At 44.7% G+C, this 21,244-nt stretch overlaps 1 protein-coding gene across 1 annotated transcript in view; it reads right to left on the bottom strand.

Annotated features, from left to right (window-relative positions):
- The window catches only part of LOC140198796 (glucose-6-phosphate exchanger SLC37A1-like), a 148,950-nt gene that overhangs the window by 80,318 nt on the left and 47,388 nt on the right, over positions 1 to 21,244 (bottom strand). The window contains exons 7-9 of the mRNA XM_072259832.1: positions 13,611 to 13,687; positions 12,916 to 13,082; positions 6,135 to 6,172 (exon numbers count right to left, since the gene is read on the bottom strand). Coding sequence (XP_072115933.1) covers positions 6,135 to 6,172; positions 12,916 to 13,082; positions 13,611 to 13,687 — 282 coding nt within the window. The remainder of the gene's footprint in view (positions 1 to 6,134; positions 6,173 to 12,915; positions 13,083 to 13,610; positions 13,688 to 21,244) is intronic.

The following is a 21,244-nucleotide window of genomic DNA, read 5'->3' as shown; positions in this document are numbered from 1 at the left end:
AAAGCACACGGTATTGGGGGTAAGGTATTGGTGTGGGTGGAGAGTTGGTTAGCAGACAGGAAGCAAAGAGTGGGAATAAACGGGACCTTTTCAGAATGGCAGGCGGTGACTAGTGGGGTACCGCAAGGCTCAGTGCTGGGACCCCAGTTGTTTACAATATATATTAATGACTTGGATGAGGGAATTAAATGCAGCATCTCCAAGTTTGCGGATGACACGAAGCTGGGTGGCAGTGTTAGCTGTGAGGAGGATGCTAAGAGGATGCAGGGTGACTTAGATAGGTTGGGTGAGTGGGCAAATTCATGGCAGATGCAATTTAATGTGGATAAATGTGAAGTTATCCACTTTGGTGGCAAAAATAGGAAAACAGATTATTATCTGAATGGTGGCCGATTAGGAAAAGAGGAGGTGCAACGAGACCTGGGTGTCATTATACACCAGTCATTGAAAGTGGGCATGCAGGTACAGCAGGCGGTGAAAAAGGCGAATGGTATGCTGGCATTTATAGCGAGAGGATTCGAGTACAGGAGCAGGGAGGTACTACTGCAGTTGTACAAGGCCTTGGTGAGACCACACCTGGAGTATTGTGTGCAGTTTTGGTCCCCTAATCTGAGGAAAGACATCCTTGCCATAGAGGGAGTACAGAGAAGGTTCACCAGATTGATTCCTGGGATGGCAAGACTTTCATATGAAGAAAGACTGGATGAACTGGGCTTGTATTCGTTGGAATTTAGAAGATTGAGGGGGGATCTGATTGAAACGTATAAGATCCTAAAGGGATTGGACAGGCTAGATGCAGGAAGATTGTTCCGGATGTTGGGGAAGTCCAGAACGAGGGGTCACAGTTTGAGGATAGAGGGGAAGCCTTTTAGGACTGAGATTAGGAAAAACTTCTTCACACAGAGAGTGGTGAATCTGTGGAATTCTCTGCCACAGGAAACAGTTGAGGCCAGTTCATTGGCTCTATTTAAGAGGGAGTTAGATATGGCCCTTGTGGCTACGGGGATCAGGGGGTATGGAGGGAAGGCTGGGGTGGTGTTCTGAGTTGGATGATCAGCCATGATCATAATAAATGGCGGTGCAGGCTCGAAGGGCCGAATGGCCTACTCCTGCACCTATTTTCTATGTTTCTATGTTTCTATGTGCAAATGGCGCAATTTAACAACCGTGCGTTCTAAGCGTGGTGTGGTTTCTAACGACCACATAAATGCATGTGATTGATGCCAATTAGAAACTGTTCAGCAACAGTCTGTCCCAATTAAGGGGCATGTTGTCCTCGATAAACAAAGGGAATCCCGGCTATTTTTTGTTCTTTAAGAGTTGTCCCAAATAAATGGCTGCCCTAATTAACCAATTGTCCAATGAACCAGAACCCACTGTATTAGACGATTCACATGGATGCACCTCCTTTGGACTTGTTACCTACCGTGTGTGTTATTTAGGCGTTGTGACACTGGAGGCTGCCATTTGGCCTTTTATGTGTTGTGTGAGTTATATATACTGTACACTGTCTGTGCACCTTGGCAGGGAGGAAGGTTGTTACATTTAGTGGTATACATGTATATGGTTGAATGATAAACTTGAACTTGAAATGAGCCTTCCCTCCATGGAGTCTGTCTCAGTAATATAGCCAGTATAATCAAATAATGTACCCACCAGGGATGTTCTCTCTTCCCCCTCTCCATTCAGGCAGAAGGTAGAACAGCCTGAAAATACATCCCACCAGAATCAAGAGCAACTTCTATCACACCAGTTTTAAGACTATTGAACTAACCTCTTGTATGATAAAGATGAACACTTGATCTCACAATCTATCTCACTATGAGCCTGCACCTTATTGTCTGCCTGCATTGCATTTTTTCTGTCACGGTAAAACTTCATGGGTTAACTCACTTGACAGGATTAACGTATGAGTAGTGTTTGACAGCTATGGGCCTGTACTAGCTGGAGTTTAGAAGAATGCAGGGGGGAACCTCATTCAAACCTACTGAATATTGAAAGGCCTAGATAGAGTGGATGCGGAGAGGGTGTTTCCTATAGTGGGGGACTCAAGGACCAGAGGGCACCATAGGGATGCCCATTTAGAACAGAGAGAGGACGTATTTCTTAAGCCAGAGGATAGTGAATCAGTGGAATTTATTGTCACAGATGGTTGTGGAGGCCAAATCATTGGGTATATTTAAAGTGAAGGTTGACAGGTTCTTGATTAGTCAAGATGTCAATAGTTACAGGGAGAAGGCAGGACAATGGAGACAATAAATCAGCCATGATGGAAATCAGACTCGATGGATCGCTGCTCCTATAACTCATGGTCCAGCAAAAACATCAACCCCCCACCACCCACCATGCAAGCAACACCAAAGCCCCGAGAAACCCTGATCCAGAGTGATTCTAAAACTGCTGTCCATTCCAATAGTTTCTGATGGACTCTAGATCATGGTCTCTGAGGGCTTGCTCTCTCTCTCTCTCTCCCTCACAAGAGATAGAAAGACATCACTCCTGAAATAGTGAGAGGGGACACCCACAGTTCAAAACCAACCACAGGTATTCAGCCTCAAATTACGTATCTGCACTTCTCCTCCCCTAAAGTGGCCACGTGAGGCTCATCAATTTTTACAGAGAACATTCTATCCTGATGATTCACAGCCAGGTGTGGCAACTGCTCAGCCTAAGACCACACAACATTGCAGAGTTGTCAACACCACCCAGTCTATTACACAAACCAGTCTTTCCTCCTGCAATTCTGTCTATATTTCCTGCTGTCCCAGGAGTGCAACCAATATTATTAAGGACTCCCTCACCCTCGACTCTCTCTCATAAGACATTCTTATCTTCAAAAGGTGATGCCTCACAAAGGCAGCATCCATCATTAAGGACCTCATCACCCAGGACGTTCCCTCTTCTCATTGCAACCATCACGAAGGAGGGGAAGGAGCCTGAAGACACACACTCAACATTTCAGGAACAGCTTCTTCTCGTCTGGCATCAGAATTCTGAATGGACAATGAACCCATGACCACTTTCTTGGTATTTTTTTGGGGATTTTTTGTCTTTTTGCAATACTTATTTAATTTAATTCTAATATTTATTTGCCAGCTGGTGGCGTAGTAGCATCAGCGCCGGACTTCGGAGCGAAGGCTCCTGAGTTCGAATCCAGCCGGCTCCCTTGCATGCTTTCCATCCATGTTGGCTTGAGCATTGAGCTAGCAACTCGGCTTCGTAAAAATAAGAAAGCCTGCTAAAAACATGCCGTCATGACAGCGTCCCGATGATTCCACTCAGAGTTAAGGGCTTTCTTCTTCTTCTTCCAATAGTTCTTACAGTAATTTACAGCATTTTTACAAATTATATGTTGCAATATTTGCTGCCACAAAACAACACATTTCACAATATATGCCAGTGATAATAAACCTGATTCTGATTCTCTTCTCAGCTGTCCCATCAGGCAAAGATACAAAACTCTGAAAGCACATACCGCAAGGCTAAAGGACAGCTTCTAGCCCACTGTTGTCAGACTATTGAACTATCTCCTTGTACAATATGATGGACTCTTGGCCTCACAATCTACCTTGCACCTTATTGTCTGGCTGCACTGCACTTTCTCGGTACCTGTAACACTCTATTCTGCACCCTGTTATGTTTTTCTCCTGTACTAGCACCGTACACAGTGGTAATGAAATGATCTGTCTGGATGGAGGCTAAACAAAGTGTTCCACTGTGCCTCCATTCACATCAGAATAGCGAACCAATATACAGTACTGTACTGTGCAAACGTCTTAGCTACACATATATTATGAGGGTACCTTGGATTTTTGCACAGTACTGTACTTGTCAAAGTGGAGCAGAGAGTGAGTTTGTAAATCTGACAGGAGCAAAGTGCATTGGGAATGGCAAAGATGGAGCCCCACAGGAGGGGTGTGGGACAGGTGGCAGAAAAGAGATGCCAGGGACAGGCAAGGTCGTTTGATTCCAAACAATTAGTTTATTACTCATTACAGTATGTCCCTCTGATGCTTCCTGCTCCCTCCCCTCTCCCTTCCCCTTTTCCCAACCATGATTCCCCTTTCCCTGCCCCTTCCCACTCTGTCTCATACAGACACATATCAGAATCAGGCTTATCATCACTCACATATGTCATGAAATTAGTTTTTTTGCAGCAGCAGCAGTGCAGAACAATACATAAAATTACTAAAGTATTGTCCAAAAGTCTCAGGCATACTAGCTATATATATGTGACTTAGACTTCTGCATAGTACTGTACATGGTCTTCCCACGGAGCTGAATGAGTGCAACTAGGGGGTCCGTGCAGAGGCCAGAAAGAGGACACTGATTCAGCACAGACATGATGGGCCGAAGGGCCTATTCCTGAGTTTTGTTCTGTATTACTTCCCCTTCAGCAAACATGGAGGATAGTGCAACCAATGTCATTAAGGACTCCTTCACACCAGACATTCTCTCATAAAACATCCCTGTCTTCAAAAGGTGATGCCTCACAAAGGTATTGATGCTACTTTCCAGCACCCCAAGGTGTCTGGTGTTGGTGGACCAGGTCTAGGATGCATCTCTAATCCAGGTAGCATCTCCTTTGCACTTTCTCCATAGCCTCCATATCCTTCCTGTAGTGGGCTGATCAGAACTGTACACAATACTCCTAGAGATGTGACCAAAGTTTTATACAGCGTAACGTAACCTCCTTAACACAGAGCTTCTGCAGACGTTGGAAATCCAGAACACACACAAAATACCGGAGGAACTCAGCAGGTCAGGCAGCATCTATGGAGGGGAATAAACAGTCGGTGTTTTGGGCAGGACTGGAAAGGGAAGGGAAGGAAGCCAGAATAAGGAGGTGGGGACGGGAAGGCATACAGTATGAGCTGGCAGGTGATAGGGGAGGCCAGGTGAGGGGGAAGATGGGTGGGTTGGGAAGGGGGATGAAATAAGAAGCTGGAAGCTGATAGGTGGAAGAGGTAAAGAGCTGAAGAAAGAACCTGATAGGAGAGAAGAGTGGATCATGGGAGAAGAGGGACCAGAGGGTGGTGATGGGGATGTGAAGAGAAGAGAAAGGAAGAGTGGAATGAGAATGGGGAATGAAAAAGAGAGGAGAGAGGGAGAAGAAATAACTAGAAGTTAGAGAAAGAAATGTTCATACCATCAGGTTGGAGACTACCCAGACGGAATAGGGGATGACGTTCCTCCAACCTGACTTTGGAATCACCATGGCAGTAGAGGAGGCCATGAACAGAGATGTCAGAAAGGGAATGGGAAGTTGAATTGAAATGGGAGGTCACTGCATCTTACTGTCTACCTGCTCTACACTTCATCTGGGACTGCAGCACCGTATTCTACATTTTGGCATTGATTCCCTTGGTAAAACCTCGATGCACGTACATTAGGAAATGATCCGTATGGCTGCACTTCAGTACATATAACAATAATCAACTAACTCCAGTACAACCGCTCAGCAAAACCAACAGCTTGAGAGAATCAGTAGTTAGTGACCTTCGCTGAAGTAGTGCAGATCATCAGGACTATATGAATAGACTAGGAGAGTGAGGGAAGATTTGATAAAGGTGTTCAAATTTATGAGGGATTTGGATAAGCTTTTTCCACAGAGGCTGGGTGAGACTAGAACTACAGGGTGAAAGGTGAAATGTTTAAGGAGAACATGAGGGGGAACTCTATCGCTCAGAGTGTTGGAACAAGTTATGAGTGGAAGTGATGAATTCAGGTTTGATTTCAATAATTAAGAGAATATTGGAGAGGAGGGGAATGGAGGGCTGTGGCCCGGGTACAGATTGATGGGATTAATTCAGCATGGGCTAGATGAGCCAAAGGGCATGTTACTGTCCTGTAGAACTCTATGGCTCCATATTTCAATACAACTGTATCACTCTCATTCCAATTTCACAGGGGTAATTACAAGTTGTGATGTCTGCACAGAATGCTTTTGGATGGGAATTGGGAAAATTACAGAACACAGCCCTGGAAAGAATCTGCCAAATTCAGGGGTGTTTTTATTCCACATTCAGTATATATCTGTCCCACCAACTAAACAGGCGTCTGTGCATGAACCTACAGAATAAAGACTGTTTTATTCAGGCTTCTGTCATACATCAATATTCAGAAATACTCACTCGGGCTCGGACCACAGCACACTTCACATCACGTGGATCTGTAGGAAAGAGTAACTGTGAGGACATGGGGTTTGCAGCACAATGATTATTCCTGCACTCCCTCTACAAATCATGCACAAATATCACAGTGAACTTTACTCTGCATCTAACTCATGCTATTCCTGCCCAGGGAGTGCATGATGGGACAGTGTAGAGGGAGCTTCACTCTGTATCTAACTGTCCCTGCCCTGGCAGTGTGTGATGGGACAGTGTCGAGGGAGCTTCACTCTGTATCTAACTGTCCCTGCCCTGGGAGTGTGTGATGGGACAGTGTAGAGGGAGCTTCACTCTGTATCTAACTGTCCCTGCCCTGGCAGTGTGTGATGGGACAGTGTCGAGGGAGCTTCACTCTGTATCTAACTGTCCCTGCCCTGGGAGTGTGAGATGGGACAGTGTAGAGGAGTTTCACTACCCATCCAATTTTGCTTTGGAAGCCTGGTTCTGTTAGTTTCCATAGTAGTTCCTGAGTTGGAGATCAGCACCATTCTATCTGTTAATGTTTGTAACAATTGGTTCTGAATAGTGCAGGTAGAGTGCCCCTTTCCCAAAAATCCAAATTCTCTGAAATCAGAAGCTTTTTGAGCGCTGACTTGACCCCAGAAATGGAAAATTCCACATAGTGCGAGGGAGTTTCCCAGGCATTGTGTAGGTTTCTGCACACGAAAGACAATTCTGCTAAACAGTAGCACATAAATTCAGAGTGAGAAATGATGGTAATGCCAAACAGTCGCTGACTGTCCTGACTGTCCATGTAGGTGACCGAGCTAGTGATAGCTTACCTTTCTGATGGTTCAATGTACACCTTACTGTCTCATGCAGAAAAAATATTTAAAATTTGGCATAAAACTTCCTTCACAGTATATGTATGAGATGTATATGTGATGTAAACAGATTTCATGCTTAGACTTGGGTCCCATCCCCAAGTACCTCATTATATAAATTCAAATATTCCAAAATCAGAAATCCAAAACATTTCCGGCCCCAAACCTGTACTTTCAAAGGCTCAGGGCACAGTAGCATAGCGTTTAGAGTGCCAGTGATCCAGGTTCAATTCCCTCCGCTGTCTGTAAGGAGTTTGCAGAAGGTCAGTAAATATCTGTCACACCAACTAAACAGGCATTTGTGCATGGACTGTGTAGTAACCCTGTGACCTTGTGGGTTTCCTCTGGGTGCTCCAGCTTCCTCGCACATTCCAAAGACGTACAGGTCAGGGTTAGGATGTTAATTGGTCACATGGGTGTAACTGGGCAGTGCAGGTTCATTGGTCCAGAAGGGCCTGTTACTGTGCTATAGTCTAAATAATGGTCCTGGGTATGACTCGAAACTGCAACCGGTGATGAGGCTCTGACTGGGGACTTTCAGAGCTTTAGGGAAAGTGGAGTTACCCCTCAGTCATTCATTGCTCCCAGGGCCGCTCTGACCCGCTCTGATTTATTTAATGTGTACAGTGAAACAATATTACAAAAAATAAGAGACATCTTGGGAATCAAAGTTGGCGGTGAAAACATCAATAATTTCAGATATGCAGATGACACTGTTAATTGCAAGTACGGAGGAAGAAATACAAAACTCAATTGATATAGTTGTTGAAGAAAGTGCAAAAATAGGTCTATCAATTTGCAACAAGGCAGAATGTATGGTGATATCCAAAAAGAAGGAGAATCCTATCTGCAGGCTGAGAATAAACGGGGAAGACATAAAACAAGTACAGAACTTTTGCTACTTAGGAAGCTGGGTGACATCAGATGGCAGATGCGACGTGGACATCAAAAGAAGAATAGGGATGGCAAAAGACACCTTTACGAGAATGAAGAGTATACCGACCAATACTAAACTAGGCATGACAACCCGCCTCAGAGTACTGAAATGTTATGTTTATCCAGTTATGTTATATGGCTCAGAATGTTGGACAATATCTAGTAACATGAGGAAACGAATTGAAGCAGCAGAGATGTGGTTTTGGAGGAGGATGCAAAGAATTTCATGGACAAAACGACTATCTAACGAGGATGTCATGAACAGAGCAAACACAAAAAGAAAAATAATGTATGAGATCATGAAAAGGCAACGTAACTTCATTGGACATGTGATTAGGAAAGAGGAGTTGGAATGCACGGTAATTATGGGAAAGATTGAAGGGAAGAAAGCAAGAGGAAGACAAAAACAAATGATGATGGAGACAGCAGCTAGAGAACTGGAAATGAATACCAATGAATTGATCCACTTGACCCGAAACAGGAGTGTGTGGGCCAGGGCAGTCAAAGCTCAAACTGGGCATGGCACCTGATGACAATGATGAATCTAAATAAAAATGACAGCTTAGATATCAAATAGACCAACCTGGTACAAGAATAACTCACACTGGGAGCCTCACCATTAATATCTCACTAACATTCTGAGCAGAAACAGACTTCTGAATTTCAAGGTTTGCACAATAAATCATTAGTTGTACCAGGATTGAAGATGTGATACTTTATTGGAATAGTTTCAAATTCCTGGACATGGCAAGGCAGGGTAGCATGGTGGTTAGCGTGACACTTTACAGTGCAGGCAAACAGAGTTCAATTCCCACCACTGTCTGTATAGAGTTTGTACACTCTCCCCGTCACTGCACGTGTTTGCTCCCACTTTCAAAAGATTAGAGTTAGTATTTGTGAACATGCCACATCAGTGCCAGAAGCACAGCAACTCGTGTAGACTGCCCCCAGCACCTCAAAAGGTATTGGCCATTGATGCAAACACCTTTCATTGTACCTTTTGATATACATGTGTAACAGATGAAGACTTTCTTTATAAACTTAATAAAGCTGGACTGAGAAGTGGCAGATGGAGTTCAAGTGAGAAAAGTGTGAAGTGATTCACTTTGTGTCTTTGCGTGGCCAAGTGGTTAAGGCGTCAGCCTAGTGATCTGAAGGTCGCTAGTTCGAGCCTCAGCTGAGGCAACGTGTTGTGTCCTTGAGCAAGGCACTTAACCACACATTGCTCTGTGACAACACTGGCGCCAAGCTGTATGGGTCCTAGTGCCCTTCCCTTGGACAACACCGGTGGCGTGGAGAGCGGAGACTTGCAGCATGGGCAACCGCCGATCGTCCATACAACCTTGCCCAGGCCTGCACCCTGGAAACCTTCCAAGGCGCAAATCCATGGTCTCACAAGACTAACGGATGCCGAAAAAGATTCACTTTGGATGGACAAATTTGAAGACAGAATACAGCGTTCATGACACTTTGGAAGAACAGAGAGATCTTGGGGTCCATGTCTGTACATCTGCCAAGTTGCCATGGAAGTTGATAGGGTTGCGAGGAAAGCATGTGATGTGTTGGCCTTCATTCATTATGGGAGTGGGTTCAAGAGCTGTGAGGTAATGTTATAGCTCCATAAACCCCGGTTAAACCACACTGGAGTATCGCGTTCAGTTCTGGTCGTCTCACTACCGGAGGGATATGGAAACTTTCGAAAGGGCACAGAGGAAATTTACTAGAGGGCATATCTTATGAAGTTGAGCAACCTAATGTTTTTCTCTTTGGAGAGGAGGAGGGTGAGAGGTGACCTGATACAGGCATACAAGATGATAAGAGGCATCGATCAAGTGGACAGACAGAAACTTCCCAGGGTGGAAATGGCTAATTTCACCCTGGAATTCCACCCTGGAGGCATAATATACAGCTTAAAAAAAAAGTCACTAAGAAGGTAAAGATGGAATACAAAAGTAAACTAGCTAATAATATTGAAGAGAATAACAAAAGTTTCTTCGGATACATAAAGTGTAAAAGAGAGGCGAGAGTAGATATTGGACTGCTGGAAAGTGATGGTGCAGAGGTAGTAATGGCAGATGAACTAAATGAGTATTTTGCATCAGTCTTCTCTGTATGGCACTAGCAGTATGGTGGAAGCTCCAGGTGTCAGGGGTCATGAAGTGTGTGAAGTGCCATTACAAGGGAGAAGGTTCTTGGGAAACTGAAAGGTCTGAAGGTAGGTAAGTCACCTGGAGCAGATTGAATACACCCCAGGATTCTGAAGGAGGTGGCTGAAGAGATTGTGGAGGCATTAGTGATGATCTTTCAAGAATCAGTAGAGTTTGGCATGGTTCCAGAAAACTGGAAAAACTGCAAATGTCAATCCTCTCTTCAAGAAGGGAGAGAGACAGAAGAAAGGAAATTATAAAGATAGTTAATCTGACCTCAGTAGTTGGGAAGATATTGGAGTTGATTGTTAAGGAGGAGGTCTCAGGGTAATTGGAGGCACATGATAAAATGGGCCAAAGCCAGCATGGTTTCCTCAAAGGAAAATCTTGCCTGACAAATCTGTTGGAATTCTTTGAAGAAAAAACAAGCAGAATAGACAAAGGAGAATCAGTTGATGTAGTGTACATGGATTTTCAAAAGGTCTTTGACAAGGTGCCACACATGAGGCTGCTTAACAAGTTATGAGCCCATGGTATTACAGGAAAGATTCTAGCATGGATAAAGCAGTGGCTGATTGGCCCGAGGCAAAGAGTGGGAATAAAGGGAGCCTTTTTTGGTTAGCTGCCAGTGACTAGTGGTGTTCCAAACGGATCTGTGTTGGGATGATTCTTTTTTATGTTATATGTCAATGATTTGGAGGATGAAATTGATGGCTTTGTTGCAAAATTCGCAGACAATACAAAGATTAGAGGCGCAAACAACAGGAATTCTGCAGGTGCTGGAAATTCAAGCAACACACATAAAAGTTGCTGGTGAATGCAGCAGGCCAGGCAGCATCTCTAGGAAGAGGTACAGTCGACGTTTCAGGCCGAGACCCTTCGTCAGGACTAACTGAAGGAAGAGTGAGTAAGGGATTTGAAAGTTGGAGGGGGAGGGGGAGATCCAAATTGATAGGAGAAGACAGGAGGGGGAGGGATGGAGCCAAGAGCTGGACAGGTGATTGGCAAAGGGGATACGAAAGGATCATGGGACAGGAGGTCCGGGAAGAAAGACAAGGGGGGGGGGGGACCCAGAGGATGGGCAAGGGGTATATTCAGAGGGACAGAGGGAGAAAAAGGAGAATGAGAGAAAGAATGTGTGTATAAAAATAAGTAACAGATGGGGTACGAGGGGGAGGTAGGGCATTAGCGGAAGTTAGAGAAGTCGAAAGGGAAAGATGTGCTTAGTGGTGGGATCCCGTTGGAGGTGGCGGAAGTTACGGAGAATAATATGTTGGACCCGGAGGCTGGTGGGGTGGTAGGTGAGGACCAGGGGAACCCTATTCCTAGTGGGGTGGCGGGAGGATGGAGTGAGATCAGATGTACGTGAAATGGGGGAGATGCGTTTAAGAGCAGAGTTGATAGTGGAGGAAGGGAAGCCCCTTTCTTTAAAAAAGGAAGACATCTCCCTCGTCCTAGAATGAAAAGCCTTATCCTGAGAGCAGATGCGGCGGAGACGGAGGAATTGCGAGAAGGGGATGGCATTTTTGCAAGAGACAGGGTGAGAAGAGGAATAGTCCAGATAGCTGTGAGAGTCAGTAGGCTTATAGTAAACATCAGTGGATAAGCTGTATAGCAGACATCAGTGGATAAGCTGATAGTAGACATTAGAGGGGCAGGTAGTTTTGAGGAAGGACAGGCACTACAGAATGACTTACACAGATTAGGAGAATGGGCAAAGAAATGGCAGATGGAATACAGTGTCAGGAAGTGTATGGTCATGCACTTTGGTAAAATAAATGAAAGGGTTGACTACTTTCTAAATGGAGAGAAAATACAAAAAAAACTGAGGTGCAAAGGGACTTAGGAGTTATTGTGCAGGATTTCCTAAAGGTTAATTTGCAGGTTGAGTCTGTGGTGAAGAAGGTAAATGCAATGTTAGCATTCATTTCAAGAGGACTAGAATATAAAAGCAAGGATGTAATGTTGAGACTTTATAAAGCACTGGCGAGGCCTCACTTGGAGTATTGTGATCAGTTTTCAGCTCCTTATCTCGGAAAGGACATCCTGAAACTGGAGGGAGTTCAAAGGTGTTTCACGAAAATGATTCCATATTTCGCTTGTCATATGAAGAGCGTTTGATGGCTCTGGACTCATATTCATTAGAATTCAGAAGATTAAGAGGTGACCTCACTGAAACTTATCGAATGGTGAAAGGCCTTGATAGAGTGGATGTGGAGAGGATGTTTCCTGTTGTGGGAGAGTCTAAGACCTAAGGACACAGCCTCAGAATAGAGGGTTGTTCTTTTAGAACAGAGATGAGGAGGAATTTCTTTAGCCAGAGAGTGGTGAATCTGTGGAATTCACTGCCACAGGCAGCTGTAGATTTTATGTATATTTATGGCAGAGGTTGATAGATTCTTGATTGGTCAGGCTGTGAAGGGATACGGGGAGAAGGTAGTCGATTGAGGCTGAGAGGGAAATGGACCAGCCATGATGAAATGGTGGAGCAGACACGATGGGCCAAGTGGCCTCATTCTCTTCCTATATCTTATGGTCTTATAATTTAAAGATGTTTGGACAAAAGTATAGGGGAGATGTCAGAGGTAAGTTTTTTCATATAGAGGGTGGTGAGTGGATGGAATGTGCTGCTGCAGGCAGTGGTAGAGGCAGATACATTATGAACATTTAAGAAACTCTTAGATTGGCATATGGACGATACAAAAGGAGGGTAATGTTAGCTTGATCTGAGAGTAGGGTCAAAGGTCAGCAAAACATTGTGGGTTGAAGCGCCTGTCTTCTTAATCTTTCTAAGTTAACTGTCATTTGTCACCCCCAAAATCGTATACAAGTACTCACGTTCGATTAGGAACAGGAAGCAGACCACTCCCATAGCAGCAACAATGACGCCTGGCACCACAAAGGACAACCCCCAGCTGCTGGACACCCAGTGTGCAGCTATCAGGGAGCCCAAGATGTTCCCCACAGAGGTATGAGAATTCCAGATCCCCATTATCAAGCCTCGCCTGTCAAATGCACAGAAAGCACAGGAACTACAGGTTTAATATCACCTGAATATGGTGTGAAACTTGTTATTTTGCAGCATAATAATAACAACAAATATAAGTATATATACTAAAAAATTAAAGATGTAAGTTGTACAAAAAGAAAGGGAAAAATTAGTGAGGAAGCGTTTATGGGTTCAATGCCCTTTCAGAAATCTGATGGCAGAGGGAAAGAAGCTGTTCCTGAATCACCGAATATGTGCCTTCAGGCTCCTGTACCTCCTCCCTAATGGTAGTAATGAGAAGAGGGCATAACCTGGGTGATGGGGTCTGTAATGATGGATGTGCCTTCGTGAGGCATCACTCCTTGAAGACATCCTGGACACTGGAGGGGCATCTGTACAGGAAGGAGCTGGCTGAGTTTACAACTTTCTGCAGCTTTTTCTGATTCTGCGCGGTGGCCTCTCCAGACCAGACATGATGCAACCAGAGGCATCCAAGCAAAACACAATGTGAAGAACTCGGAAATATCATCAGATGGTGTCTTACTTTCCCTTTCCAAACCAGTTACCAATGCAGGTCACGACACTGGGCCAGCCTGTTGTCTGCACTAAACCATTCGCGATCTGTCAACAAAACAATCAGAGGTTAAAGTCAACACAAGAGTCAACATCGTTTATTAACTGGACTCTAACAACTGTCTTTAACCATTTAAAATGGCACTGGTGAGACACAAAGACGACAATAAAATACCAAATACTCTAATAACACACATCAAAGTTGCTGGTGAACGCAGCAGGCCAGGCAGCATCTCTAGGAAGAGGTACAGTCGACGTTTCAAGCCGAGACCCTTCATCAGGACTAGCGAAGGGTCTCGGCCCGAAACGTCGACTGTACCTCTTCCTAGAGATGCTGCCTGGCCTGCTGCGTTCACCAGCAACTTTGATGTGTGTTGCTTGAATTTCCAGCATCTGCAGAATTCCTGTCATTTGCAAATACTCTAAGCATCACTTTTTTACGGACAATGAATAGTCTGTTACTTCCCTTTTGGAGTTGTGCCTTTGAATCACCTGTATGACCTGGCATTTCTGCAGTGCTCTGGAGGATTTGGAGAACCAGAGTTTTGAAGGTAAAGTGCTGGGGCTTGGCAGGTACAGGCCGAATCGAAGTGGGGCCTGGGCCTGTGGGCGAGGAACGAGCTGATGTTTGTCCGATTTAAACATTGAGCTAGATTTAAAAAGTCAACTGCAGGCCAAATCGAGGTAGCAGAGCCTGTGCCCAAGAGCGAGGAACGAGCTGATGTTTGTCCAGTTTAAACATTGAGCTCGATTTAAAAAGTCAGCTGCAAGCCAGAACGAGGTAGCAGAGCCTGTGCCCAAGAGTGAGGAACAAGCTGATACTTGGACATTGCTGGAGGGGTTTTGGGGTTGAATTGAAGTGACAGAGTCTCAGCCAGAGAGCAAGGATTGAGTCGATGTTTGGCCGATTTAAGTGTAGGAGCAGGTTGAAAATGTGCAGTTATCCACTTTGGTGGCAAAAATAGGAAAACAGATTATTATCTGAATGGTGGCCGATTAGGAAAGGGGAGGTGCAACGAGACCTGGGTGTCATTATACACCAGTCATTGAAAGTGGGCATGCAGGTACAGCAGGCGGTGAAAAAGGCGAATGGTATGCTGGCATTTATAGCGAGAGGATTCGAGTACAGGAGCAGGGAGGTACTACTGCAGTTGTTCAAGGCCTTGGTGAGACCACACCTGGAGTATTGTGTGCAGTTTTGATCCCCTAATCTGAGGAAAGACATCCTTGCCATAGAGGGAGTACAAAGAAGGTTCACCAGATTGATTCCTGGGATGGCAGGACTTTCATATGAAGAAAAACTGGATGAACTGGGCTTGTACTCGTTGGAATTTAGAAGATTGAGGGGGGATCTGATTGAAACGTATAAGATCCTAAAGGGATTGGACAGGCTAGATGCAGGAAGATTGTTCCCGATGTTGGGGAAGTCCAGAACGAGGGGCCACAGTTTGAGGATAGAGGGGAAGCCTTTTAGGACCGAGATTAGGAAAAACTTCTTCACACAGAGAGTGGTGAATCTGTGGAATTCTCTGCCACAGGAAACAGTTGAGGCCAGTTCATTGGCTATATTTAAGAGGGAGTTAGATATGGCCCTTGTGGCTACGGGGGTCAGGGGGTATGGAGGGAAGGCTGGGGCGGGGTTCTGAGTTGGATGATCAGCCATGATCATAATAAATGGCGGTGCAGGCTCGAAAGGCCGAATGGCCTACTCCTGCACCTATTTTCTATGTTTCTATGAAAATGTCGGGGTGCAGGACTGGAGGCAAGGGTTCAGCTCGTCACTTGGTGAGGTTTACTCATCTCTCTGCTGAACTGAGGCTGTGGCCTGCTAATGGTCTCCTGGACCAGCTGCAGTGATGAACTGGCTTCGTGGCTGTGAACTCATTTTCATGAACTTTAGTTCTGAGTATCATTTGTTTACTTTTTATTATTTGCACGATTTGCTCCTTTTCCACACTTTGGGTATTTGACGGTCTTTTTTTTTTAATGGGTTCTATTGAGTTTCCTTGTTTTGTGGCTGCCTGTAAGGAGACAAATTTCAAGGCTATTGGCGGTGTACTACTTTCACTTGCTCCTCAATCACACTTCATATACCTGGGCACAAGGAGAACAGCCTGGCCCCTGTCACCCACACAGTTCTGAAGGCTGAACAGAGCAATGCCATTTTTATACAGAAATTAATGATTAGATACAGATATTGATCTAATAGAAATGTTGTGCACTTCTGAATCCCATCATTCACGTATTTAAGTACCAGTCATAATACATATTTCAGGTGTTAATAACCAATAAAATCTCTGTGTTAAACACCAACAACACTTGAGATTTAGTAAAATAACTGTCCAATTGTAAGTATTAGCCTAGAACCCTTTGCTTGTATCTATACCTTATCTGGGTATGCTTAGTAAGCTTGGTTCTTGAGCTTGAACAGAAAGCCTGTACAAAGGAGAGTTAAGCTTTCCAAGGTCGTCTTCAGCCTGGGTGACTGCACTATGTCCACAAACTGTTTCTTATCATCTTTACTGTTGCCTTAATGAACTTCCATGCTCAGAAAAGACTATGATATGTCTGTACTCTGTTCTGTTGGCACAACATTTTAACCTTCTCCTTGTTGCAATTTATCTAAGGTTTTGGGCACCTTATCCAAGAAAAGACATGCTGGCATTGGAGAGTGTCCGGAGGAGTTTATGAGAATGATCCCGGGAATGAAAGGATTAACATATGAGGAGCATTTGATGGCTCTGGGCCAGTACTCGCTGGAGTTAAGTACAATGAGAGGGGATCTCATTGAAACCTATCAAATATTGAAAGGCCAAGACGGAGTGGATGAGGAGAAGATATTTCCTATAGTGGATGCATCTAGGACCAGAGATCATAGCCTCAGAACAGAGGAACATCCATTTAGAACTGAGATGAGTAGGCATTTATTCAGCCAGAGGGTGGTGAATCTGTGAAATTTATTGCTGTATTCAGTTGTGAAGGCCAAGCCATCAAGTATATTTAAAGCAGAGGTTGATAAATTCTGGATTAGTCAGGGAGTCAAAGGTTACAGGGAGAAAAGCAGGAGAATGGGATTGAGAGGGTTAATAAACCGGCTGTGATGGAATGGTGGAGCAACTTGATGGGCCAAATGGCCTAATTTTGCTCCTATATCTTATGGTCAAACTTCAACAACTGCACTTTGAGCTCATTGGAAAGCACTACAATTAGACTAGAATCAACAAGCTAGCCTAACATGAGAACATCTCTTCAACAGTTAACAGTAAATATTCTATGAAGATCATATTTGAATAGAAAATTTGCACCCTTTAGATAGCTTTGTGTTTCTAATGGAGGTCACAAGCCAAAAAAAGAACAGTCCATTATTATGTCTGTCCAAATTACAAGGACATAATGATATCCTAGCTTTGGGTGCAGGGAAGGGAGCAGTGAGGAGTTCAGTGGTAAACTGGAGCTCAAGTGGGTGAGGAAGCAGCCAGCCCGTGCAAAGGGTCTGTAAGGGTGAAGAGGGAGAACGAGAGGAAGGGAAACAAGATGGTGAGAGACATTGGCGAAATTATAAATTGGTAAATTGGTTTATTATTGTCACATGTACTGAAATACAGTAAAAAAAACTTTGTTTTGCCTGCCACCCATGCAGATCAATTCATGCATTAACCCTTTCATTCCCGGGATCATTCTCGTGATCCTCCTCAGGATCCTCTCCACAAAGTAAGACTTGTGCTCTGCTTAAACTCTCATTTTTTAAATTTTAATTTAATTTATATTCTACTCCCTTGGTCTCACTTGCTGTATCTTCTTGTCTGGTCAGCCATCCCATATCATTCACCCTTTTATTTTCTGTGCAGCATCTAAAGATGAGGAAGTTTATAAAATTATGAGTGATAAATAGAAGCTAGTTTAAGATGGTGCTGGTGAACCTCAGTGACTTCTGGCTGGTGACCGATGAAACGAGGAAAACAACTAAATACCTTTTTAATCACAAACAAGAGAAAATCTGCAGATGTGGAAATCCAAGCAACACACACAAAATGCTGGAGGAACACAGCAGGTCTATGGAAAGGAGTAAACAGTTGACATTTTGGGCTGAGACCCTTCATTGGGACTGGAGAAAAAAGATGAGAAGTCAGCGTAAGGTAGAAGAAGGGGAGGAAGAAATACAAGGTAGTAGGTGATAGATGAAATGGGAGGCAGGAGAGGAGTGAAGGAAGGAGCTGGGAAGTTGATTGGTGAAAGAGATAACGGGCTAGAATCTGACAGAAGTGAACAGAAGGCCACGGAAGAAAGGGAAGGGGGATGAACACCAAAGGGAGGAGATGGGCAGGTAAGGAGATAAGGTGAAGGAGGGAAACAGGAATGGGGAATGGTGAGGGAGAGGCAGCTACCGTAAGTTTGAGAATTTGATGTTCATGCCATCACGTTGGAGGCTACCCAGGTGGATTATAAGGTGTTGCTCCTCCAACCTGAGTGTGGCCTCATCGTGACAGTAGAGGAGGACATGGGCCGACATGTCGGAATAGGAATAGAAAGTGGAATTGAAATGGGTGGCCACTGGGAGATCCAGTATTTTTTGGTGAAGTGGTTTCCCAATCTACATCGGGTCTCACTGACCTACAGGAGGCCACACCAGGAGCACTGGATACAGTAGATGATCCCAACAGACTCACAGGTGAAGTGTCACCTCACCTGGAAGGACTATCAATGGTAGTGAGGGAAGAGGAGTAGGGGCAGGTATAGCATTTTTTCTGCTTGAAAGGATAAGTGCCAGGAGGGAGATCAGTGGGAAGGAACAAATGGGCAAGGAAGTCACGTAGGAGCAATCCCTGCTGAAAGCAGAAAGTGTGGGTGGTGGGGAAAGACGCGTTTGGTGGTGGGATCCAGTTGGAGATGGTAGAGGCTACAGAGAATTATGTGCAGGATGTGGAGGTGGTAGGTGAGGACAAGAGGAGTCCTATCCCTGATAGGGTGGCGGGAGGAGAGGGAGGTCAGAAGTGTGCGAAATGGAAGAAATGCTGGTAAGGGTAGCAGTAATGGCGGAGAAAGGAAAGCCCCTTTCTTTGAAGGAGGAGGACACCTCCTTAGTTCTGGAATGAAAAGCCTCATCCTGAGAGCAGATGTAGCAGAAACAGAACAATTAAGAGAAGGGGTGGCACTTTTACAAGTAATAGGATAGGAAGAGGTACAGTCCAGGTAGCTGTGAAAATCAGTGGGTTTATAAAAGATATGAGTAGATAAGCTGTCCCTAGAGATAGAGACAGAGATATCAAGAAAGGGGAGGGAGGTGTCAGAATGGACCAGGAAAATTTGAAGGCAGGGTGGAAGTTGGAGGCAAAGTTGATGTCCAGGTAAATTTGAGGGCAAGGTGGCACTTTTTCTGGTAAACGACCGCCACAAGCAATAGTCTGTAACTTCCCCTTGGACTTGGAAGTAATTTGAAGTGGCAGGACTGAGGCACGGCAGCTGGCCCATCATCAGAGCAAGGAAGACCTGAGGTCCAATTCATTTAAGCGTCATGAGGAGCCAGAAAGATTGGGTAGAGGCCAAATCAAGGCAGCGGGATCCAGCCCCCAGAGTGTATTGAAGTAACTGAATTGGATCTCTGGTTGACAATTGTGGCGCTGGGCCAGAATGAAAAGGTCAGTGTGTCGGGTCTCGCGGAGAGAATCGGACTGATTCAGCTCACTGTACGGCTGTGCACTGGACTCTCTTTGAGAACTTCAGGTCAGAACATTATTTGCTTGTGTATATTGTTTGCATGATTTGTTTTCCTTTCTCTGCACATTGGGAGTTTGGCAGATTTTTTTTAATGGGTTCTATTGGGTTTCTTTGTTTCGTGGCTGCCTGTTAGGAGACAAATCTCAGGGTTGTACACTGCATACACACTTTGATAATAAATGTACTTTGAACTTTAGGGTAGATGGTCAGAATCCTTTTTCATCCCGGTAGAAATGTCAAATACAAGAGGGCATAGCAGTAATACGATAAAGAGAAGTTTAATGGAGGTGAGCTGTGTAAGTTGTTTTTACAGAGAAATGTGTCTTTAACATTTCTACCAGGATAAAAAAGGATTCTGACCATCTACTCTAAAGTTCAAAGTAGACTTGTTGTGGAATCGGCTGCTGGGGTGCCGGTGGAAGCAGATGTGATAGCGGTGTTTAACAGCCAATCGGACAGGCACATAAAATGTCAGGGAATGAGGCTATGGATGATGTACAGGGATCTCCTGCATCACTGTCTAGTACCGGAATTACAAGGCATCTGGCCGCAAGTCCCTACAAAGGATTGTGAGGGCTGCTCAGAGGATCATCGGAGTCTCTCTTCCACCCATCCGAGAAATTTATCAAGAGCACTGTGCACACAGGGCCCTTAGAATTGTCAATGATCTCTCCCATCCGTTCAACAGTCTCTTTGGCCCCCTACCACCAGGCAGGAGCTACCACAGCATTAGGACAAGGACTGTTAGGGTGGGAAACAGCTTCTTCCCCCAGACTGTGAGGCTGCTGAACTCCCTGCCACCACCCAGGTCTCATCACGTGTGAATCGTCAGTAACGTTATACCGTTTACTTCTTGACTTGTGTCAAAAATACACCTTATGCTGAATGTCATTCTTCTGGAATATACTTTATTAGTTGTTAAATTATTTGTGGTGATATTAGTGTGTGTGTGTGTGTGTGTGTGTGTGTGTGTGTGTGTGTGTGTGTGTGTGTGTGTGTGTGTGTGTGTGTGTGAGAGAGTGTGAGAGTGTGTGTGTCTGTGTGTGTGTGTGTGTGAGTGTGAGAGTGTGTGTGAGAGTGTGTGTGTGTGTGTGTGTGTGAGAGCGTGTGTGTGAGTGTGTATGTGTGTGTATGTGTGAGTGTGTGTGTGTGTGTGTGTGTGAGAGTGTGTGTGTGTGAGAGTGTGTGTGTGAGTGTGTGTATGTGTGAGTGTGTGAGTGTGTGAGTGTGTATGTGTGAGTGTGTATATGTGTGTATGTGTGAGTGTGTGTGTGTGAGTATGTGTGAGTGCGTGAGTATGTGTGAGTGTGTGAGTATGTGTGAGTGTGTGAGTGTGTGAGAGTGTGTGAGTGTGTGTGTGTGTGTGTGTGTGTGTGTGTGTGTGTGTGTGTTATATGTACTGTGCTGTGCATGTCGGTCTGGAGAAATGTTTCATTTTGCAGTATACATGCATATGACTGAATGATAATAAGGTTGAACTCAACGTGCAGACAGATGGGATCAGTTTAATTGGACATCATGGGCCAAAGAGCCCATCCCTAAGCAGTGCTGTTCTACGTTAACTCTCTCACTTGCCCCCGCACAATTTTCTTCCACCCACACTGGGTAGAAGATACAAAAGCCTGAAAGCATGTGCTACCAGACTCAAGGACAGTTTCTCCTCCACTGTTATCAGACTAGTAAACATTCCCCTAGTACAATAAGGTGACCACTTGACCTCATTATGGCCCCTGCATCCTTGTATTCTGAGACTGTGCTCTACAACGATCTGCAGCATAGAATTCCTTCAGCTTAAATAAACTCATCCTTATCTTTATTCCATTCTGAGACTACGCCCTCTGGTCCTAGACTCCTCCGCAATAGGAAACATCCTTTCCACATCCACCCCAT

Source organism: Mobula birostris, chromosome 6 (assembly GCF_030028105.1).
Source record: "Mobula birostris isolate sMobBir1 chromosome 6, sMobBir1.hap1, whole genome shotgun sequence".
Lineage (NCBI taxonomy): Eukaryota > Metazoa > Chordata > Chondrichthyes > Myliobatiformes > Myliobatidae > Mobula > Mobula birostris.
Note: the sequence above shows the minus strand (reverse complement) of the source record. Positions and strands in the feature narration are given on the sequence as shown.